Source organism: Balaenoptera acutorostrata, chromosome 13 (assembly GCF_949987535.1).
Source record: "Balaenoptera acutorostrata chromosome 13, mBalAcu1.1, whole genome shotgun sequence".
In the NCBI taxonomy this organism is placed as follows: domain Eukaryota; kingdom Metazoa; phylum Chordata; class Mammalia; order Artiodactyla; family Balaenopteridae; genus Balaenoptera; species Balaenoptera acutorostrata.
In genome coordinates, this window is record NC_080076.1 from 16819752 (window position 1) to 16844874 (window position 25123).

Sequence of the window (25123 nt, forward strand, 5' to 3'; positions counted from 1 at the left end):
CAGACTGAGAAAGGTCATGTCAGCCCAAGACATCTGCATGTCTGTCTTGTCTATCTATCCATCCAACCAGAAAAATAATCAAAGCACATCAGATAAAATATTATCGATTGGTGACATTATATTGGGTGAAGTACATATGTGAGTACTATCTTTGATACTTTGAAATTATTTATTTAAAAGTAAACATTTAAAATAAAATTTAAAAAAGGCAATTCCCATCCCAGCATTCAAGTTACTTTATCACTTACTCTGGAAGCTTTCTGTTACTTCTGTGACATCACAAACATCCAGCTGTGACCACTGGCTAAATTCGAAGGTGAAATTATTATTAACTCGACAGACATAAAAGCCTGCATCTTTTATATGCACTGTGTTAAAAATAAGTTCTGATGCATTTCCGTTTGGAATCTGTGAAAGAATCAATGAGAGGATAAAAATGAATGACTCGTCAAAACACACCTTATAAAAATGTGCTGTGCAAAATGTATGATGTTCTTGGAACTTTGAAAAGTATATCTTTTTTCCCCCAAGTTCTAAAATATCTGTTACTTAAAAAACAACAACATTTTGAGTAACTTGGGACTGAAGTCTTAGAAAATCAGTCTTCTACAAATCTGTTAACAAGAGAGTTAAGCTCTCTCCCTTACATCTTCCCCAAACTCACTAATAGAAAAGTATCTAATCTGTCATTTAAAATGGTTTGATCATTAGTATCTAAAGAATCTAGAATTGTAACATTTGCGAGCTAAGAAGTCATACAACATGACCAACCCATGATGGAGTGAAGGGATCACAGAAAGTTAGGCCTGGCTGTTAATTTCTGTTCTGATCAAATTAGCTGTCAGTATATGAGCAAGTTATTTTACCTCAAGACCCGGTTTTCTCATCTGCAAAATTCTATCAGAGGATAGATGCCGTAACCAATACGCTTCTTTCAAGGTCTGGGTGGAGAAGGGCTATGGAAAGCCTATCAGTGATGGGAAGGAAGGTCCATGCAAGGGTTTCCCAAGCTTTTACTCCTGGGCTCTGGTCACCACGTTAAGTTTTCTTTCACCTTAGCTGCTCCCATCAATTTATCAGCACCACCCAACTCCGGCATATTGTCAAAGGGCTTTGTCAAGTGCCTCGTTATATATTGGCTCCCTTGCAAAGTACTTTAACAAGCTCTCCCTCTCCAAACACCAACCAAGTGAATTCGGCTCTCTCTCCTCTCGGAACCTGCACCAGAGCGAGAGCATTTTGCTGAAGATCTGACAACTGGGATGGAGGCTGCCTTAGCACTGCCTGACCATCCTACCACGTGAACCTACTAAGTTTGCTTTCCTACTAGGCTATTCCTGTGTACTTTCTCTCTCCTCAAACCTCCTGCAATCCCACTTCTCTCAGCCATTGACTTTAGTCTGTGCTTATTTGTAACTCTCTTCCCTCCTGTTAAAATGGAAAGCATGTCTTCCTAACAAAGGTTACTTGGGCTTGGGTTGCATGGCGATCCTAACCACTCAGAACCCCAAAGCTGGTATGCAAATTAGTTCAAGCTGAAGATGTTTAGGATTCAACAGACGCAGAAAGAAGCCTTATCAGAGCTTTCCTCATCTAACTAAAAGCAGAAACTTCTGGGAAATGAGGCTGCCATAAATTCCCTCTTCAGGGTAGCTTTTCTTCCTAGGAAGGAGACCAAGAGGAAACCTACCATAAATCCCCTCTCCAGGGAAGTTTTATATAGCCATGAAGAAGATGGAAAGACCACTTGCACTTGCATGAATAAATATTACCACAAACTTTCTCATCTCCTGTTTATTCTCCTAGAAACCCCTTTGTATATATTTCCTAAAGAAACCCATTTGTTCTTCCCAGGGAGGCTTTTTCTCCTTCCTCCCTTTTCCTCTAATTGTAACCAATCACAGGGCTACTTCTTTTGTAATTTCCCATATGAATAAACTTCTCTTGTTAATCTGTATTTTGCCAGTTAATTCACAGGCCCCCAGGGACTGAGCAGGAGAGGGTGGCAGAAAGGTTTTTTCCTCTCCAACAATCCCCTCATCCTCTCTGACTTTGCTCCTGCAGTTTTCTCTCTGCTTTAGCATTTATTTCTCTCTTTTATTGTATCACTCCCGAAAACATACTCTAGTACCTTTATATCTTAAACAAAAAAATCCCAAGTATACCCCCCCACCTTGACCCACATACCTCTCAGCAGCACTGAAAATGCTGACCACCCCTTTCTTCTTGAAATACTTTCCCAAGGGCTTCATACCATTCTCTCCTGGTTTTCCTCTTATCTCTCTTGCAAATTCTTCTTAGTCTCTCTACTGGTTCCTCCTCCACTACACAAACTTTCTTCTTTTTCTTTTTTTTTTTACACACATTTATCTATGTATTTATTTATTTTGGCCATGCTGCACGGCATGAGGGATCTTAGTTCCCTGACCAGGGATCAAACCTGTGCCCCCTGCAGTGGAAGTGTGGAGTCCTAACCACTAGGCTGCCAGGGAAGTCCCAACAAACTTTCAATGTTGTCTCCTGAGGTATCCAAGCTGACTTAGATGCATTTAGACATCCAATAGGCACTTCAAACTTAACATGTCTAAAACCAAACTCTTGATTTTTTTGCCCTTCATCTCTTCCTCTCCCAGTCTCTTAACACCTCAGTAAATAACAGGTCCCCAGATGCTTAAGTAGAAAATCTAGGGTCATCCTTGAGCTCTCTTCCTTTTCCCTCAGGCTCCACATTTTAATCTGTCGGGTTTGATGAACTCTATCTCTAAAATAAAGTGGCTTACCCACTTTGATCCATCTCCACTGCCATGTCCTAATCCACACTACCGTTATCTCTAGTCCAGTGCAGGCATTAGATAACTGGTCTTCTCGCTTTGCTCTTGCTTCCCTTCAAGCAGCAAGTTGGTGTTTTAAAAACAAAAATTCTATCACGTTGCTTCTCCTACTTAAGACCTTTAGTGGCTTCTCCCTTTGTTATCACCCTGTTTATTTTCTCACAGCTCTTAACTCACAGAGTTATCTTATTTGCTCAGTCTTTCCCCAGTGGAGCTGGCAGGGCCCCTGTGTGTCGGTGCTTCACCATCCGGGACTTAGAATCCGGCCTGGCACAAAACAGGTGTCCAACAAGTAGCCGTTAAATGAGTATCTCCTGAAATAGACTACGAACCTAAGTGTGGTTTGACAAACACAGATTGTCACAGATTGTCGACTGGTAAGGGCTTTAAAATCCACCGCAACTCTTCAAATCCACGATGCACCGCTCACCCTCTACATTCCTCCCCTTCTCAAGTCAGGACATAGTTCACAAATGATGTACTTAACAGAGTAAGTTTTGTCCATGATTTCTTCCTCAAAAGGTGTTTATTAAAATGAAGGCCACTTGGCAATTGAGAAAATATGGTGAAAATAACTTTAGTTACCATCTCTCGAGAGCCTTGGCACATAAACTATGCCATCAATTAAGTTCTCTCAACCCCTGACGAGAGGAATTCGAGTCGCTACTAACAGTCAAGGAGCCAACACAGGCCCATCTGGTGCCAATGCAGTCCTGTTACTGCAGTTCACATCTGCCTTACCTCACCTGTGTGTGAGGGGCAGAAATTAAAAAGTGTACAAATCCACACGTTTCTTCTAAGGCACAGGGTGATCCCATCATAAGGGAAGACTGTCGTCTCGGAACAGCTCTTGAACTTAGTTTCAGATTTGCAAATGGAGTCTTAATGTTGAGTTGGGAAGAAAGTTTAGTTATGTGACTAACAGGCTAAAAAGAATAATGGAGTTTCAAGGTACCATCTAGGAGGGAAGGGAGCGAGGGGAGATGAATGAGGGAGAAGAGAGAAGCCCACCAGAGTGGGACACGACGTGGCCAGACCACTGAGACGTCCCCAGCAGCAGAGGGATCAAAGAATGTTTAAGACAAGAGGATTCCAATATGCAATTTTAAATTATTTCTTGGGTGGCACGGGGATACCATCCTTCCACAAAAGGAATAAATGCCCCTTTCTACCGACCTGAATTTTACTTCAGAATCTACCATAAAAACCTAAATCTTTTGATATAATACAGTTATGGGGAATGCTTAAAATAATATTGCCTTCCAGGTTGCTTTGAAAATCTTTTAAAGATTTAGACTGGAACATAATCTGTTGTAAAGACTTTTATACAGATATTTTAGAATGTACTGGTGATGTTTCATGTTTGTTAACATTGTTGCCCCAAGTACTCCTGATTTTCCACAATTTTCAGAATAGAGAACTGATTTTATTACTGCTTACCAAAGTAATGATTACTGAATAAACACTTCAGTAATAACACAGATCCTTTAACAAGGACCTATCATATCCTTTAACAAAATTCCTAAAAACACACTGAAGACTACAGGCTAATTAATTTTCCATCTTTCTCTCTTCTCATGACAGAGGAATTAAAAGACATTAAAAAAATTACCTCTTTATTCATTTTGAACCATTGATATTGTACAAAAGGATGCCCAGTTGCCCGGCAACACAGCTTCACAAACTGTCCCGCCAAGACTGCCTTGGATTCTGGGTTTACAGTGATCTTTATTCCTTAAAAAAAAAAAAGTTATATAAAGTCAGAGAAGAGGAGTTTTCCTTGTTTATGTTTCCGAAACCAAAAGAAGAAATATTTTGGAAATAACCTGCATATTCATCCTGGTTATAAATCACCCATTCACATCTCCTTCTCCATCAGATGATGAGTTTGTGAGTTCCAGGCTCTGTAAAACCAGGAGGAAAGGAACTCACCTGCAGAAGACTTTAATCTACTGTACTTCCCCATGATTGGGGGAAAAAATTGTTTGCCATATTTCTTCAATTCTGAGAAACATTTTTTCCACATTCTAACACCTCTGATATCAGGATGAGCCTTATCATAGCTGTCTGCATACAGCAGTCACGATGCTTTCTCTGTGCCAGCTCTAGGAATACTTAGTCATAAAGGCTTATCCGGCCAGCACTTCAACTGAGTTAGGTGCGCTGTTAGTAAGACAAGTGTGAGTTTAAATACCACTTAAATGTCTTCAAAAGACATATGAGGGACTTCTCACCCAGTGGGTGAGACTCTGTGCTCCCAATGCAGGGGGCCCGGGTTCGATCCCTGGTCAGGGAACTAGATCCTGCCTGCCACAACTAAGAGCCTGCATGTGGTAATTAAGACCTGGTGCATGGGGCTTCCCTGGTGGCGCAGTGGTTAAGAATCTGCCTGCCAATGCAGGGGACACGGGTTCGAGCCCTGGTCGGGGAAGATCCCACATGCCGTGGAGCAACTAAGCCCGTGCGCCACAACTACTGAGCCTGCGCTCTAGAGCCCGAGAGCCACAACTACTGAGCCCACGTGCCACAACTGCTGAAGCCTGTGTGCCTAGAGCCCATGCTCCACAACAAGAAAAGCCATGACAATGAGAAGCCTGCGCACCGCAACAAAGAGTAGCCCCCTCTCGCCGCAACTAGAGAAAGCCCGTGCGCAGCAGTGAAGACCCAACACAGCCAAAAATAAAAACAAAACAAATAAATTAAAAAAAAAAAAAGACCCGGCGCAGCCTAAATAAATAAATATTAAAAAAAAGGGCATATGAATGTCAATGCTGTGATTTAGCATTAAAATAAAACTATTCTGTAAGCAGAAAGGTACAGAAACAGAACAGCAGGATATAAATTTGATACACGTGATGCAAACAGTTCTCATCTGAGAAATGACTACCAGCATCAAAACTTGGAAAACTTTTGACAGGAGCTTCCTGTCAAAGATCCTGGAGTCAGGGCTTCCCTGGTGGCGCAGTGGTTGAGAATCTGCCTGCTAATGCAGGGGACACGGGTTCGAGCCCTGGTCTGGGAAGATCCCACATGCCACGGAGCACCTGGGCCCGTGAGCCACAACTACTGAGCCTGCGCGTCTGGAGCCTGTGCCCCGCAACGGGAGGGGCCGCGATAGTGAAAGGCCCGCGCACCGCGATGAAGAGTGGCCCCCACTTGCCGCAACTAGAGAAAGCCCTCGCACGAACCGAAGACCCAACACAGCCAAAAATAAATACAAAACAAAACAACTAATACTAAACTTTCATTGGGTTATTTGTATGGAAAATATGTTAATATAAATGTTTCAGACATTACATGAAATTTCTAAAAAAAAAAAAAAAAAAAAAAAAAAGATCCTGGAGTCAATAACAGAATCCCAGCCCCCTCCCTCCTCCCTCTCTCAAAATCACTCCCTCTGGGGAAGCCTGCTGCCATGTCATGGGGACGCTTGGGCAGCTCTGCAGAGAGGCCCAAGCGGTAAGGAAAGCAATCTGGGCCTCCTGCCAACAGCCGCGTGCATGAACCATGTGAGAAGAGGATTTCCCAGCCCCACTCAGACCTTCAGATGGCCGCAGCCCTGGCCGACAGCTGGACTGTCACCTCATGAGAGACCCTGAGATAAAACCACCCAGCTCCACCCCTCCTGGATGCCTAGCCTAGGAAACTCTGAGATAATGAACAGATGCTGTTTTTTAAATTTTTGGTTTTGGGATAATTTGTTATGCAGCAACAGATAACTGACACAAAAGGAAACAAAGCTAGGAAATTTTACGTTTGCCAAGGTTTTTTTTTTTTTTTTTTTATAAGTTTATTTATTTATTTTGGCTGTGTTGGGTCTTCGTTTCTGTGCGAGGGCTCTCTCCAGCTGCGGCGAGCGGGGGCCACTCCCCATTGCGATGCACGGGCCTCTCACCGTCGCGGCCCCTCCCGCTGCGGAGCACAGGCTCCAGACGCGCAGGCCCAGCAGCCGTGGCCCATGGGCCCAGCCGCTCCACGGCATGTGGGATCTTCCCGGACCGGGGCATGAACCCGTGTCCTGTGCATTGGCAGGCGGATTCCCAACCACTGCGCCACCAGGGAAGCCCAGTTTGCCGAGGTTTTAATACATAAACCTGGGTTAGTTGGCTTTCAGAAAGGAGAAAGAATCATTAAAACTTATAAAACTTAATTTCCCATGCCTATTTTTATTTTGTTCCTCATGTATCCTGAACATGACCTCATATCTTTTTCTTCGACAACCCATCAATCCAAAGGAACGCAAGATTACCACTGAAGAGGAGATAGTCTAAATAACAACCACCTTAATACCTGAAAGGTACTAAACTTTCTAGGGAAAAAATAGTACGTAAGGTAAAATAGGCATGTGAAATCCATGCAGGAAAGATACCAAATAAAACCAAAATCCAAAATGAGTAAATATTCATTGCATACTTATTACATTTGAAGGTCTAGAGAAACCCTGGAAAATCTTTAGTAAATATAGTAGAGCCTCTCAAAAAAGAATTTAAAATTCTTGCCAAGGAAAAGCTTTCATATCCATTCATCCTTTATGTGGATGCCAAGTGACCAAAGGATGGCTGAAGTAACAGTTTTTCTGAATTCTGTAATCCACGTTGGTCAGGAAGTACGTGTTGAAGTCAGAAAATGGGATGACACTCTTACTGAAGCCTGAAAATTCACAGCACTGTATTTTAATGCCCTCATATACCATTCATCTGCCAGGAGAGACTTATATCACAACTTTAAGATACAAAGATTCTGATTTTCAAAGTTTAATTGTGATAAGAGAGGAAAAAAAGTTGCAACAACAACAGAAGGGAACAAGTATAAATCTGAAAAACACAGGCGTTGTGGTATATTGGCTTTAAAATGTGGATGTCTTAAAACCATCTCAAATGTAACATCCCCAGTCCCTCCTGACACAAAATCTCCTCCTCTGCGAGACCCCCCCAGTCTTCTCCATCTCAGGGAAGATAAACCAGGTCCCAGCCTAGCCCCAAGCATCCAGTCACTCAAGATGGAAACTTAGCAGCCATCCCAAACCCCTCCTGCTCACGTCCTCCTTCCCCACGTGTAATTTAGCTGCGAGGCCTGTCGCTTAAGCTTTTCCACATCTCACCATCTTCAATGCCATGAGCTTAATCCAAGCCGCCATCCCCTCCTGAACTGAACTATTGTCACAGCCTGCGAACTTTCTTTCCTTACTTCCAACCAGCAGCCCAATGTCTTTTTAAAACATAAATTAATCCATATCACTCCTCTGATAAAACCCTTTACTGACCTCCCATTGGATTTAGAATAAAACCCAAGCTCCTTACATGGCCAACGAGGCCCTCGTGCCCACCGTGTCCTTGCCCACCAGGCTCCAGCCGCGGAGGGCCTCTTTCCTTCGCAACACAAACTCTTTCCTGCCTTTCCACCTCCTGGTCCTCTGCTGGATTCCCCCCTAACCCCCACTGTTTCATGACAGACTCTCTCATCATCCAGGTCTCCAGCTGGTCCAGGAAACATGAGCTACCTCCTCCTCTCCCCACCCAGCATTATACTCGTCCCACTTTGCGGGTTTCACTGCACTAATCACTCGAAGTCCCGTTTCTTATTATCTGTCTCACCCTACTAAAACAGAAGCTCTTGTCTTAGCCACCAGTTTACCAGACGCCTAGAATAGTGCCTGGCATATGTGAAACGGTGGGTGTTCAACACATATTTGTTGAACGAATGTGTATAATAATAACAAAAATTACTATAACGGCAATTTACTGGCTGCTTTACATATGCCCGGCACTTTGATCTCTAACTTTCAAAATAATCATGTGAGTTAGATATTAACTAGATCTATGTTACAATGAGGAAAATGAACTTACGTCATTTGCACAAAGTCACCCAAATTACCCTTTGTAAATTATTAACTTCTCTGAGATTCCTTTTTTTTCTCATTGTAAAATGGCAGAACCAGGATGCAAAGCTAAGTTTTCTTGGGCTTTAAAATCCTTATGGGGGCTTCCCTGGTGGCACAGTGGTTGAGAATCTGCCTGCCAATGCAGGGGACACGGGTTCGAGCCCTGGTCTGGGAAGATCCCACATGCCGCGGAGCAACTGGGCCCGTGAGCCACAACTACTGAGCCTGCGCGTCTGGAGCCTGTGCTCCCCAACAAGAGAGACCGCGATAGTGAGAGGCCCGCGCACCGTGATGAAGAGTGGCCCCCGCTCGCCGCAATTAGAGAAAGCCCTCGCACAGAAACGAAGACCCAACACAGCCAAAAATAAATAAATAAATAAATAAATAAATAAATAAATAAATAAATAAATAAACCCTTTTAAGCCTTGGGTTATCCCAGTGATTTTTTTTTAAATTTAATTAATTTATTTATTTATTTTTGGCTGTCTTGGGTCTTCGTTTCTGTGCGAGGGCTTTCTCTAATTGCGGCGAGCGGGGGCCACTCTTCATCACGGTGCGCGGGCCTCTCACTATCGCGGCCTCTCTTGTTGGGGAGCACAGGCTCCAGACGCGCAGGCTCAGTAGTTGTGGCTCACGGGCCTAGTTGCTCCGCGGCATGTGGGATCTTCCCAGACCAGGGCTTGAACCCGTGTCCCCTGCATTGGCAGGCAGATTCTTAACCACTGCGCCACCAGGGAAACCCCGCAGTGATTTTTTTTTTTCCTTCCACCTTTATTGAGGTGTAAGTGACAAATAAAAACTGCATATATTTACGGGTGCACAACATGATGATTCAATATAGGTATACGTTTGTGAAATGTTTGTCACAATCAAGTTAATTAACACATCCATCACGTCACATAGTTATCATTTTCTGATGGTTCCTAATGCATCGCCCATGCTAATCCCATCTTCTGCCACAGTGAGCCTCTCTCACTGGAAGGAGGGTGTCAGGTAGAGTGCAGTGTCTTGTGCCATGGCAGTCCTTAAAAATTTACTGTGGCAAAGATTCTCTGCTATTACACAAAGAGACAAAAGATGAGAATGAAGGAAAGTGAAAGGCTTTCTCTCTAGAGGGTCTTACAAAGAAATGAATGACTTCAGAGGAAGGCGCCCATGTGACCAGGATGTTCTAAAAGCTTCCTTTGTGGGAGACAAGACTAAATGATTTTTAACAGACATTCAAACTCACAGTTGATATATCTGTCCTGTACCAACAATTTTAGTAGTCTAAGTCTTCAAGAAGTAAGCAAAGACATGTCTTTATTATTTACTGCTTCAAAGACTGAGAACTGAAAGGCACATTGTGATTTGGAACCTGCCCTGGTGAGTAGCACAGAGAGAAGTCACAACACCTCCCATGTTTTAACCACACGTATTTCTTCCCACCCTGTCTCGTGTGCGACAGGGAACCACGGTCACCTCTAACCACCCTCGCGCAGCACCCACTAGTCAGAACGCGCTGAAGAAAGTGAGGAAGGAAGATGGCACAGAGCTCTGGACGGTGTACCAAGGCAGACGAAAGTTCTATTTTAAAGGGTGAATGCACAGCTTCCTGGCAAACAAGCCTATTTTCAGATAACATCTGCAAAGAAGTCAAAGAGGTTACTTGATTTCCTGTAAGCCGGAGAGAATCTGACTGGGTCTGATGGAACATCAGGATTGTGCTTTCAACACGTGCACACCTGTGTGAGCAACCGGCTCAAGATATTACACAATAAAACTAAAACCCCTGCTGGAATCACTAAACAGATAAATGAGGGTGATTCTTTTTTTTTTTTTTTTTTTAGAGGGGGTTGTTTATTTATTTATTTATTTATTTATTTATTTGTGGCTGTGTTGGGTCTTCGTTTCTGTGCAAGGGCTTTCTCTAGTTGCGGCAAGTGGGGGCCACTCTTCATCGCGGTGCGCGGGCCTCTCACTTTCGCGGCCTCTCTTGTTGTGGAGCACAGGCTCCAGACGCGCAGGCTCAGTAGTTGTGGCTCATGGGCGCAGTTGCTCCGCGGCATGTGGGATCTTCCCAGACCAGGGCTCGAACCCGTGTCCCCTGCATTGGCAGGCGGACTCTCAACCACTGCGCCACCAGGGAAGCCCGAGGGTGATTCTTGACCTGACAAAAGGATTCATCATAGGTTCCCTTTGAGTTGTTCTCTCTTACAATGCAGTTACTATCGAAGTAATTCACAGCTTTTCCAGGAACAGATCTATTGTGTACGTTACAGCGCATCTATTTTCAGAGGCCATGAACCAAAAAACTTTTTCTATCATCTTCCAGCTAAAACTCTCCCTCAACATTATTTTGAACATTTCAAAACTACTACTGAAAAGCACCCCAGAGAGTCCCAGAATAAATACCATTCCTCTTCCTCTAACAACTTCCCCCCATTACAAAACCAGTGTAATGGGGGGGAAGTTGTACTGGTTGTGTACTTTCCTCTTACAGGTCAATTTACATTTGCATCTACTGTGGCTAAACCTGGTCTCCTACATCACACCCCTCATCCTTCTACATCATCGACAACTTCCTTTAACACCTTGGGGTGGAAACCCATCCTTCCAGCCCTCACCACCACTCCCTTTCTAGCTCTTTTCTTCTTCTTTAATCTTATTCCCATTTATACCATCTTTGCCTCTTTTCACTTCTTAATATCTTGCTTTCAGGAATTTCTGTTGTTCATGGAACAAGGTGAGTCCCTTATAAGTAAGATCTAGTAGTTTAGTACTTTTTACTTTGGCAAGAAGAAAAAAATTGAAGTCTGTGGGTCAAAGAGAGAATTGAGGTAATAATCCATAACTAAGCCTCCCAAACAATCCAGAAACTTCCTAGTATTATGGAAGTGACATTGAGTTCAGGTCAGGGTCAGTAGACCTGGGTTCTAATCCCACTTTTGTAAATAACCAACTGTGATTCTGGCCAAATGATAACTTCTGGTAATCTCTTTTTCCACATAAATGTGTGCTCATATTTAAAATTTAAATGTACAGGACATGGAAGCAACCTAAGTGTCCATTAACAGATGAATGGATAAAGAAGATGTGGCACAGATATACTATGGAATATTACTCAGCCATAAAGAGAAACGAAATTGAGTTATTTGTAGTGAGGTGGATGGACCTAGAGTCTGTCATACACAGCGAAGTAAGTCAGAAAGAGAAAAACAAACACCGTATGTTAACACATATATATGGAAGCTAAAAAAAAAAAAAAAAAACCCCCAAAAAATGCTTACGAAGAACCTAGGGGCAGGACAGGAATAAAGACTCAGACGTAGAGAATGGACTTGAGGACACAGGGAGGGGGAAGGGTAAGCTGGGATGAAGTGAGAGAGTGGCATGGACATATATACACTACCAAATGTAAAATAGATAGCTAGTGGGAAGCAGCCACATAGCACAGGGAGATCAGCTCGGTGTTTTGTGACCACCTAGAGGGGTGGGATAGGGAGGGTGGGAGGGAGACGCAAGAGGGAGGAGATATGGGGATGTATGTATATGTATAGCTGATTCACTTTGTTATAAAGCAGAAACTAACACACCATTGTAAAGCAATTATACTCCAATAAAGATGTTAAAAAGATAAAAATAAAATAAAATAAAATTTATATGTTCATAATAGTACTGTTCTGGGCTTTCACAGAATTGCGAAGATAAAATGTGAAGTAAAGGTATCCTGGAAACGAAAGAATAATATTCAACTATCTTTGCTCTTGTCTTAGAGACAATGAAAGTAATAAAAAATTGGTATCAGAAACATAACAATGAGTATAGTACGAGGAATTAAAGAAGAAAAATGAATTGATATGAGAAAGGGGTGGGGAAAAATGGAAAAGATGTCAGTGAAATCACATGACTCTGCCGGCACTTCTGAAATGTCTGCACAGCAAAGCTCCTTTTATACGAGAATGAAATAAAATGGCAGCATCACAACACTGGAGCAGAAAGAACCTTGGGATCCATCTAATGAAACCCACGTGTAACGTGTTAATTCTCTCTAAACATGCCCCACTGTCTAGCCTCTGCTTAGCTGATTCCAGGTCAGAGCACGGCTTCCTTGGCAACCGATCTCGTGATGTGCAGGACTCTAGGTGATAGAGGCTACTAGTCAGCGCGCAAATGGTGTCTCTTAAACAAAACTCTAACTGATGGCGCTTATACATCTGCGCTCAAACGGTTTCACTCAAAACAAAAACATCTCGAACAGCACATCTCAGTTTATCTGTATTTGCCAAGGTTACAGATGCCAATTTTGGCTGCTTCGAGATCAGCGTCTTTGACCCTTAAATAAAAAAATAAATAAAGGTCTAAAAAAATCATTACAGACTTCTGGTTCAAAACGATTTCAGCAAGTTCATTTAACACCCCGCCCCTCTTCAATTCCCACTGAAATGACCAAAGGAATAAAAATAGGGAAACAATGAGTCAGAGCTGGAAAATGCAGATGGACACCATCCACACGTAAAAATTATAAGCCACTTCTCTAACAAAGTGCAGGCAAGACCAGTCTGAGAGGCAAGCTGGCCAACCCATGTGCTATGGAAAAGCCCAATCGGAGGGAAAGCAGAAGAGAGTAAACCACAACCTTTTGAAAAATATATTAGGTGTCAGAGCCCATGGAGCGCAAGAATTTGGGGGTGAGTTACCCTTGGCTTAGACCTCATGCTAAGTGAGGGACCACTGAAGTTGGCTCCTAATCAAGGCAGGTGTTCCAGGTAGAGATGGGGGAACCCTCCCCAGCTACTTTTGAGCCACCAAAACAAAGGCATCCAAAGAAACTCGGTACCACAGCCATCTTCTATGGCCATCTCTGGCTGTCATTCCACAAACAGCTGGGATGGAATATGACAAAATCAGACTAAAATAAATCTGAAGTTTCCCCTTCTCCTTGTATTTAGGCCTGAAAGACTTGTTCAGAGGTTCACAGCATCTTAGTCATCCAAAACCAGGGCTCTCTATAACGACAATCAGATAAAAGTCATCAGGCTTTTTGTGGAATAAGAACTAATGTCTTCTTATGAAACTGCACTACCAAAAAAAAAAAAAGAGAGAAAACGTTAGATTATTCCTACTTCGTATTTTCACCAAGATTCAGGAATACATTGAAAAGGAAAAACTGGAGATTTAATACATACTTGTTTTTATGATTGTACTGGATGTGATGAGTTACATGTTTGTCTCCCCTACTAGACGATGAATTTTGAACATGCAAGAACTATTGTTTTAATTCATAGTACCAAGCACAATGCCTGGAATAGCAGAAGTATTAGAATACAGTAATGTTGATTGAATGAGCAAAATCCCAGATTAAGTTGATTCTATCAGAGCTTGCATTCTTAATATAATTACAATAGTTTTTATTCTCAATGTCTTTATTGAAATATAAAAATTATTCTCAAATTCTTATATTTCTATATTCTAATGTATGTAAATACAGTAAGTTTTAGATTATCCAAGTAAGATTCAGGTAGAAAGCTAACTGTAAATTACTGCGTTTTTTTAGCTCCCCGAATATTTCCTCTTAAATCAATAACTAACATTCAAGTAACAACTGATTTCTAATGAATACTATATAGCTAATGAATACTATATGGCTAATATGACATAAAACTTCACAGAAATAGTGCATAAGCGGTCATGTAGAAACTGCTGTCTTTTTCCTATTCTCCCCTCAAATATGAAAGAGTCCCAGGGGATAACTGAAAAAGCCTGTTGGCCCAGTATCAGAACAACCTGCACAGAGGAACACTGATGGTAAAGCGCTGATCCTACGATTTGGAGAGAAACACCAAGAGCAGAAACAGATTTTTCCAAAGAAGATGACTGATGTTTATTAGGGTGGCACTGTATTCGCTGCTGGCCTATCACATCAGAATAGAAAATACTGCCAAAAATTTCAGGCACACCATGACACACAAATGAACATGTGACTCAATTTCAGCCAAGCCCAGTTTCATACATGGGAAACTTTGAAAACTTGGAGACCTTTGATCGCAGGCCAGTGATCACACCACAGATCATGAGATGCGTGCGCAGCCTCTGTGGTCACCTACGTGCAACTCAACACAGCGTCATCCCAGCAGCTCCTCCAAGTCTGACAGGTAGAGAACGCTGACTCTCATGTTATAGACTTGGCAACAACGGTGGAGTAATTAAGTGCAATCATTGAAAAACATCATGAGACATTAAAGTTATAGTTAATTCCCAAAGAGGTTTCTTAAGTTTTCAGAGACCCCGGTGAGTGTACAAAGTCTAAGCACTTAGCGGCTGAGTGCCCTAGACTGGCAGATTTCCATTGCCACAACTCCTGGGTACTTTTGAGACACTGGGGATACAAAAATTAATAAATGTCACCTGAAGAAATAATGTACTGTTTGGTGACAGAAAGCAATTGCATCTAGATGGGATCTGCATTACCCCAGGGCTCTTGTATGAAGAGGCACGCATCTGTCAAGCATCAGATACAGTGGGTAACACAAGAGAGGCGTTTATAGAGGACCTATTTCACCATCTGCACTAAGCCTGGTAAAGCCAGGGATAACCTGAGAGTCCAAGTTTCCTGGCTCACAATCCCGGGTCCCTTCCATTTGTAGCAGACTTTTCAGTTGCTCCCCCTCACATCCCCAGCATCCAATTTTGTTTGGCGATCCATGAGGTTTCTGGAAAGCTAACTGAACCCACTCCGCTCCTGGCTCTAAGCCAGGGGAACTGGCACATTCCAACTCCCTGGCTAGTGACAGGTACAGGGACAGGCACGTGGCCAAAATTAGTTAGCTTATTAGGGAATCCTACGATTTTTGCTGGGACAAAGGTTAATGCAAGGAACAGCCAGTAGACATCCTATGACTAGGTAGAAAGTCAGCCCTGGGAGAAAGCCAATGACAAGAAAGGAAGAGCAAAGACAAAATCCAACTCCTTGGAAACAGGGCTGGCCCCTGCCTTTCTCGAAGCCCAACCTGCTTCAAGACTTTTCTGTTGGAACCAGCATGCTCCCTTTATTACACCAACTTGAGTTGGGGTTTCTGCTACGTGTACTTGTCAGTACACCACTACAACACGTGTCTCTAATTCCCCAAGCCCCCGAGAAAGAAGGTCTGCAGCGCCGCTGCCATCACGTGACTTGGATGACATGGTCCCTGACATGGTCCCTCCTGCTGACGTCACGGTAACTGACCAACACCATCCACAGTTGTTGAAAGGAGGGACTGTTTCCTATTCCTCAAATATGACCTTGGAAGTGAGCAACCTCACTCAATATAGGTATATTCAGGAGAAAAAAAAAATCATGTGGTTGAGTTACTCAACATTTCAAAAGCACCATGTTGGCAAAAAACTTCAACAATAAGCATTTGTTACACTTTCTCTCATTCATGTACATACATATAAATAAATGTGTGTATTTACTTTCTTGGCTGCACTATTTCAACACAAGTTATAGAAACCTTTCCCCTCAACACTTTCACGTGCACCTCCTTGGAATAAAGACATTCTTCTATAGAAGTACAGCACCATCGTCACATGATAATTCCCTAATGTCTAATATGCAGGTTATACTCAAGTGATTCCAACTGTCCCCAAAATGTCTTCTATAGCTGTTTTTTTGGAAAAGCAATCCAACAAATGTTTATGCACTGTATTTGCTTTTTACGTGTTCTTTAGTCTCAGCCTGGGGGGGAAAACGAGGCTCCATATATTTACATGTTTCAAAAATACTTAGGGCTTCCCTGGTGGCGCAGTGGTTGAGAACCTGCCTGCCAATGCAGGGGACACGGGTTCGAGCCCTGGTCTGGGAAGATCCCACATGCCGCGGAGCAACTGGGCCCGTGCGCCACAACTACTGAGCCTGCGCGTCTGGAGCCTGTGCTCCGCAACAAGAGAGGCCACGATAGTGAGAGGCCCGCGCACCGCGATGAAGAGTGACCCCTTCTCGCCGCAACTAGAGAAAGCCCTCGCACAGAAACGAAGACCCAACACAGCCAAAAAATTTAAAAAATTAATTAATTAACTAAAAAAAAAAAAAAAAAGAAAAAAAAGTACTTAACACAATTCATTTGGTCAAATGAGATATTTTCCTCTGAGTCTGTCTCCATGAACTCCTGGAGAACGTGCCCACGGGAAACACGTACCTGGGGGGCTGAGGAGCTGAAGGACCTCAGTGTGCTCCATAGTCTGCAGGAAGTCGCTCAGCTCCACGACCGTACAGCCTTTCTCACCCAGCAGCTTCAGCAAACACAGGCTTGGGCTGCCTTCAGGCTCCAGGACCTTAAGAGAACACTGCTCCAAGTCTAGACAACTGCAAACGACAAATTTAATTCAGGTCAACAGATTTTCTTCAATATGATCTGCCTGCTATATGTTTGGCCCCGTCATGGGTGTTGTAGAGAATAAACGGCAAGTTGTTGAGTGGTGGGGAAAACGGTTTACATTACGAATGCTACTGTCCCTTTAGACTCCTAATGGTGCTCATCTTGAATAGCAGAAGTTGGCAAACTTTTCCTGTAAAGTGCCAGAGAGTAAATGTTTTAGGCTTTATACGGGCCACAGAGTCTCTGCTGCATATTCTTTTCTTGATTTTTGTTTTGTTTTACAATTTTTAAAATATAAAAAACAGGACTTCCCTGGTGGCGCAGTGGTTGAGAATCTGCCTGCCAAGGCAGGGGACACGGGTTCGAGCCCTGGTCTGGGAAGATCCCACATGCCGCGGAGCAACTGGGCCTGTGAGCCACAACTACTGAGCCTGCGCGTCTGGAGCCTGTGCTCCACAACAAGAGAGGCCGTGATAGTGAGAGGCCCGCGCACCGCGATGAAGAGTGGCCCCCACTTGCCACAACTAGAAGAAAGCCCTCGTACAGAAACAAAGACCCAACACAGCCATAAATAAATAAATAAATAAACAAAAATTGAAATAAATAAAAAATAAAAAAAATAAAAAGCATCCTTAGCTATACAAAAACAGGCAGTGGCCTCAATATGGGCCATAGGCTGCTGTTTGCAGACTCCTGTTCTATATGTTTCAACACAATTTTGTCTTAAAATCATGAGCTTTTCTTTCACAAGCATGTCTTCTTTACCCAACTAGATACCAGTACTCGTTGCAAGCAGACACCCTATCATATATATATATATATATCTTTTTAAAATCCCTCAATACCTAAAATTTCGTCTTGCCCATATGAATTATTCACACTGAAATGCCTGGAAGCCTGGAGGGAAGGGGTCAAACATAATGGTACCACCGCTGTGGCAGAGCCAAGGTTAGTTAGCAAGCTTTCATATGACTTAAGATATTCTTAGTTCACATTCATTTTGATCAGTTTTAGTAAAAGGCTGCCACAGCATTTGTATAATGGTCACCCAAGATTTATAATTCTGTGATAAAGTTGGTTATTTCACGAAGAAGAAAATGGATCCAACCAAAATAACTTCAATACTAATATTCTATCTCACAGGATTGTTAGAACTGAATTAGACAATCCATGTAAAAAGTACTTAGTACAGTGTGTGGCAAATAATAAGCACTCAGTAAAAGCTAGCTCTTATTATGCAATAAAAATATGGGAATATTAAAAGAAGACTAAGGGGACTTCCCTGGTGGCGCAGTGGTTAAGAATCCACCTGCCAATGCAGGGGACACAGTTTCGAGCCCTGGTCCGGGAAGATCCCACATGCCACGGAGCAACTAAGCCCGTGCGCCACAACTACTGAGCCTGTGCTCTAGAGCCTGCGTGCCACAACTACTGAGCCCGCGTACCACAACTACTGAAGCCCACGCACCTAGAGCCCGTGCTCCGCAACAAGAGAAGGCACCGCAATGAGAAGCCCCTGCACCGCAACGAAGAGTAGCCCCCGCTCACCGCAACTAGAGAAAGCATGTGTGCAGCAACGAAGACCCAATGCAGCCAAAAATAAATAAATAAAATAAAATTTTTTTAAAAAATAATTTTTTGTGAGTAATTACTGTTTTGGTAACCAGATAGTGTCCTCCAAAGCCTCCAGTCACTAGGTATTCTTTTCTAGGTATTCTAGCTAAATGTGTATATTCAATACTCTATCCTTGTTAAATGTCAATAATCATATTACAGATCAACCATTCCCAATTCTGGGCTGTACACTCTGGCAGCACAATCTGAAGTCCATGGCAAATTCATAAAGGTAAGGACAATAAGACTGTCTTTTACTCTAAGATTATCTTTCCTATTTTTAAAAGTGTTAAAGTGTCCTTTCTTTTATGAGATAATGATGATTGCAATGGTAGCAAAAACAAAAGCTGAAGGTGCTGCTACAATATTTTGTAAAATTTTCTTTTACTAGTCCCTGGAATGCCCAAGGAACCAGTATTAGACACAATATAAGGATTACCCATTTTTCAAATAATTATAATATGAAATTTATAAAAACAAGGATGCTGTATGCTAATTTTTTTATGATTCAGAAAGGTTATCAAGATCTGATACATGAAATTAAGATGCCATCTTGTCAAATGCAACCAAATGGTGCTTTAATCTTTATATTAATATGGAGAAAACTAAGAACAATTTTACTTTCCCCCCACCAAACGAAGAAAGATCAAATTGCAATAGACAACGACTTCTCTTCCAATACAAGAGGCACTGGAGAAAAACAAGGTGCTCTCTCTTCTTTCCTTTTACTGATTTTCCACATGGGCACCGGCTTTCAGCTAAGATGATGTTTATACATACCCAACTTTTCTTTCTTTCCTTTTTTAGTTACATTCCTGTAAGGCTGTGCTTTGAAGTGGTTTCTACCAGCTCTAATTTGAAATTTCTGATTTAATTAAAAAGACTGCTTTCTTACTGAAACAAACAGACTTTACTTAAAAAAACCTATATTTATCTTTACTTTTAAAAATGTATAATCAAATAGAACATATTGATATTGTACACCTTTTAGGGTACAAACCATGGCACTGCTTTTAGATTCTTTTGTTTCTCTTGGTACATTTACACTTCAGAATCATTATTCATTAATTCAACAACTACTTATTAATCACCTAAAATAGGACAACCATTTTTTCTAGGTATTTTTCTAGCTGCAAACAAAATCTCCCATCCTCCTAGATTTTTCTACAGGAGAGGGACAGATATGTATACACACACAGAGATCTGTGCATCCATCGATCCAACTGTCCTAAGTGCTTTGGAGAAAAACAAAGCAAAGCAGGGGGATAGGTAAGGCTGGAGCAGATGTAGGGGGTGATTTTAAATAGTGTGATCAGAGAAGACCTCACTGAGAAGGTGACCTTTTTAAAAAAAATGTAATCAATGTTGTTTATTTTTAAAATTTTTATTGAAATATATTTGATTTACAATGCTGTGCTAGTTTCAAATGTGCAGCAAAGTGATTCAATTATACATAAATATACAAACATATTCCTTTTTTACATTCTCCTCCATTATAGGTTATTACAAGATATTGAGTATAGTTCCCTCTGCTATATAGTAGGTCCTTGTTGGTTACCTATTTTATATATAGTGGTGTGTATATTTTAATCCCAAACTCCTAATTTATCGCTCCCTCCTTTCCCCTTTGGTAACCATAAATCTGTTTTCTACATCTGTGAGTCTATTTCTGTTTTGTAAATAACTTCATTTGTATCATTCTTTTAGATTCTGCATATAAGCAATATTATATGATATTTGTCATTCTCTGTGAGAAGGTGACTTTTAAGCAAACACCTGAAGAGGTAAAGGAGCCAGTCTTGTGGTTCATCCGTGGAAAACATCTCAGGCTGAGCAAACAGCAAGTCCAAAGGCCCTACTGTCTTCAAGGAAGGGCAAGAAAGCATGTGTGACTAGAGCTGAGAGAGGGAGGGAGACACTAACAGGAGATCAAGTCTAAGAGCTCACTGGTAGCTAACTGGTGGTTTTACTCTGAGATGGAGAAGCAATGGGAGGGTTTTGAACAGAGGGAGGATAAGACCTGATTTAATGTTTTAAAAGAACGATTCTTGCTGCTATATTGAGAACAGACTGGGATGGGGAGCAAAGCAGGAGGCGGAGAAGTTAGGTGGCCATTGGAACAATGCAGGTGAGAGATAACAGTGGCCTGGACCAGGGTGGTCGCAGGGGACGTAGGATTCTAGACACATACTGGAGGTATGGCAGAAGGGATTTGCTGATGCAGTGGATGTGGTATATAAAAGCGGAGTCAGGAATGACTCTGAAGTTTCTGGCCTCAGCACCTAGACGGATGTAGCCGCCCTTCACTGAGATGCAGAAGACTGCAAGACAAAGAGGTTACGGCGGAAGACGTGTTAAGTTTTGGACGTGTTGCATTTAAGATGTCTATTAGTCATTCAAGAGGAGATCTACACAAATGAATCCAGGATTTCAAAGCAAAGACATGGGCTGAAGATGTGAACTGAGACTAATCAACCTAAATATGTGTAAAGTCACGAAGACTTAAGGATAACACCAAGGCGGGGATTAGGTGTAGAAGTCTAGACAAAGAGATACACCTAAGCCCTAAGGCATTCCAAAATCCAAAGATGAAGAGGTAGAGACTGAAGAGAGAGGGACAGGAGGAAACCTTCCTATCATAAAGTGCTCGAGGGCAGGATTCCATAGCTAAAAGAGCCTCTTCTACACAGCAAGTATGCACTGGCTGACTGTCTTCCCTGGTCCATGTCCCAAAGTCCCATCTCTAAGCTCCCTCCTTCATGGAATTTACACACTATTAGAGCCTCCTGAAAGCTCTGCCATCTTTGGGGCTCGAATGTTCCATGCCTCCGCAGAATTCACATTGCTTGGGCAAGACACTCAGAACCCGTGCTTACCTACACTGACAGCAAAGGGCATTCAGTATTAAGGCAGTTTGGAATGCAACTAGGGCTGAGTTTGTTTAGGGCACTCCCACATGTTCATGTTTTGGGAAACTAAACTATATGCAAGGATTTATCCTGAATCACCAATAACCATCTGGAAACACTCCTTATCCCTGATGGGACAGTTCAGAAGGAACTCCTGTGGCTTATTTATTAAATTCTTACCTAGTCTGAGGAAAGTTGTATAGAGTGAGGGAAAAAAGTGAAAAGAAACAGAATAGGCAACCTTCTGGGATTTTCGGGCTGTGAACCCAGTGACTCTGCAGAAAGCACTGCTCATCCTCGTGGGAACTGTCATCCACTTGCACTAGATTCACTATAATTCCTGAGTTTGACACTAGAGAAAAATGCTTTTCGGATCTTTTACTATTGTAGATGCTCTTTTGCCATCGGTATGAAATCGTTTTAAAATCACTGTTTTAGTCTTAAATAGAAAAAGCACCGCCAGCTTACTCTGCCCCCTCAGTTGTCACTCCCCAGCCTCCAAGTTCCCAGGGCTAACCTTCTGTTAGGTCAGTTTAATTCTTCTGATCTCAACAGGTATGTGAGCTTAATGTTCTCCAGTTCTCCAATCTTCAGGGTGGCCTCCACTTTCCCCAGCACAACTAACTTACTCTGAGCTAACCTTCACCATCCTGGAAGGCTGGCCAAACTCATCTGTCTCCAGTAAACTTCCCACCCTGAAATCCCCAGTTTCCACAACTTCGTGCCCTTTGTTGTTTGTCTCCTCTTGCTGGGCAACTGCCCTCTCTCCATACTACCTTCACCAGAGAAGTGGTCTCAAACTTTTCCATTAGTTCCTCAAACAAAGCTAATACCATTCTATAGCCTTTAACAAAACTTAACTGAAGGCTTAGGGAGGAAGACTGAACACCTGATGTCAGGTATCCACTACTTTTAGATTCCATCAGCCATGCCTCTTCAGTGGCAGGGCCTTACTGATGTTCTTCTCCCTCCTTCATGGCCAAATAGGAGTGCTCACTTCAGGAGAAACTTCTTCAGGAAAGGCCAGAGCCTTCCCTAACTAGAGTAGTAGTTAATTTCACAAATCAACCAATCACAGATCTGGTAATCTGACCCCGCCCCCTGCCCAGGAAGACAACTGTTTGTTATTGTAAGTCTAGAAATTCAGAAATCTCTGGACCTAGAATAATAATACGTATCTTGGATTTTCTTTGCACAGCCAGAAGCACAATGTATTCTTCCTAGAACAGAAAAAAAAAAAAAGGGGGGGGGACTTCCCTGGCAGTCCAGTGGTTAAGACTCTGTGCTTCCAATGCAGGGGACACGGGTTTGATCCCTGGTTGGGGAACTAAGATCCCACGTGCTGTGCAGAGTGGCAAAAAATTTAAAAAAAAAAGAAAGAAAGAAAGAAAGAAAAAAGTATGCCATTTGCTCAACTTTGCAAATTTACCACTTCTTGATTCCATCCTTACATCATTACTCCACCGAACAGCCAAATAATCCCAAATCATCATTATTCTGGTTTAACCTCAAACTCTTTGAAACTCAAGGTTGTGGTGAGAGTTAAACACTTAGTACATTGTCTGGTGTATATATTGTTTAATAAATGATAAAAACCCACTGTTATTATTATTCACACCCAACATAACATCTAACATATTATTTGTGATTGTCTCAGAATAACAGTCTATTACTGCATAAGCCCTTATAAGTAGGAGCTAAATATTTGACATCTTTTTATCTTCTGAAACATTTGCAAAAATCGGGCACTCAAAAAATGTAATTTTGAATGAATGGTTCCCCTCTCAATTCAAAATTATTTATAGAGTGTCTAAGATAGGTTCTATGCATAACATATAGGATCTTAAATCTTCCTGTTCTCGAGGAGTTTATAAAGACATGTACAAATAATTATAAAACAAGACAAAGGTTGGTTATATGAGAAGTTAAAAAAACTGCCAAGGGGTTCAAAGGCAGACCCAAATCATAACAATGATCTAGAGCAGTGGTTCTAAGTGTGGTCTGGGAAGCCCTACTGCAGTTCCTGAGGCCCTTTTCACAGGATCCCCAAGGTCAAAATGACTTTTCATAATAATGCTAAGATGTTATTTATCTTTTTCATTCATTCTCTCAAGAATGGACATTGGAATATCCAGTGTTACCTGACCTGTGACAGTGCAACAGACTGAGTGCAGAAGGAGATAAAAGATGCTGGTTCTCTGGGATTCAGCCAAGACATTAAAGAGATTTTCAAAATGCAAAACAATGCCACTTTTCTAACTAAATTTTTTGTTTTGGAAAAGTTTGTTTTTCCACAAAACCACGTCATTTCTGTTAACATGTAATGAATTATTCTCTTTAAATATTAAAAAATTCTTAATTTTAATTTCTAATATGGTAAATATCAGTATATGTTGTATGTATGTAACATATAGAACCCACATTAAAAACTCTCGGGCGGTGGGTGGGGTTCCCTGGTGGTGCAGTGGTTAAGAATCCGCATGCCTATGCAGGGGACACGGGTTCGAGCCCTGGTCCAGGAAGATGCTGCGGAACAACTAAGCCCGTGCGCCACAACTACTGAGCCTGCACTCTAGAGCCCGTGAGCCACAAGTACTGAAGCCCTCATGCCACAACTACTGAAGCCTGCGTGCCTAGAGCCCGTGCTCCACAATGAGAAGCCACTGCAATGAGAAGCCCACGCACCACAACGAAAAGTAGCCCCCGCTCGCCGCAAATTGAGAAAGCCCGTGCACAGCAACGAAGACCCAACACAGCCATAAATAAATAAATAAATAAATAAATAAATAAATAAAACCCCAAAACCTTCTGGGGTCCTCAATAATTCTTAAGAGTGTAAAGGAGGGCTTCCCTGGTGGCGCAGTGGTTAAGAATCCGCCTGCCAAGGCAGGGGACACGGGTTTGAGCCCTGGTCCGGGAAGATCCCACATGCCGCGGACCAACTGAGCCCGTGCGCCACAACTACTGAAGCCCGCACGCCTGGAGCCCGTGCTCCGCAACAAGAGAAACCACTGCAATGAGAAGCCCGCGCACCGCAACGAAGAGTAGCCCCCGCCCGCCGCAACTAGAGAAAGCCCGTGTGCAACAAGGAAGACCCAACGCAGCCAAAAATAAATAATAAATAAATAAATAAATTAAAAAAAAAAAAAAAAAAAAAGAGTGTAAAGGAGTCCTGAGAGTCTTAAGCCCAGTTCCAAGCCTGGTAATAGGAAAATGGTTTAAAGTTCATGGTGATTCAGGAAGAAAACCTGGCAAGTTGGTTTGATGGAGGAAGACGGTGAGTTTAGTTTCTTTCTGTCCCACTATCCTTCTCTCTCTCCATCTACACTAAAACCTTCATGAATTCCTGCACCTCAAACCCTTCACCTTCATTATCTCTCTACCTGCACGTCCCCTTCCTAACCTCCCTTAAGTCTTCTAGGTCTGTGTATTTTAATCCTTTGGAATTACCGCCCTAACGCAATGGTCTCCAGATAGCTTTCTTTATATTCTCCTTGGTCAACCTCTATTTCTCTCTTTCAGCTAAAGGGGAGGAGGGTAGGAAAAGGG

The 25123-nt window shown here is 42.3% G+C and overlaps 1 protein-coding gene across 2 annotated transcripts in view; it reads right to left on the reverse strand.

Moving 5' to 3' along the window:
• MALT1 (MALT1 paracaspase) overlaps positions 1 to 25123 on the reverse strand; it is a 63962-nt gene that overhangs the window by 38125 nt on the left and 714 nt on the right. For both annotated transcript variants that reach the window (XM_057526835.1, XM_057526834.1), the window contains exons 2-4: positions 16872 to 17038; positions 4444 to 4565; positions 249 to 408 (exon numbers count right to left, since the gene is read on the reverse strand). In XM_057526835.1, the coding sequence (XP_057382818.1) occupies positions 249 to 408; positions 4444 to 4565; positions 16872 to 17038 (449 nt within the window). The remainder of the gene's footprint in view (positions 1 to 248; positions 409 to 4443; positions 4566 to 16871; positions 17039 to 25123) is intronic.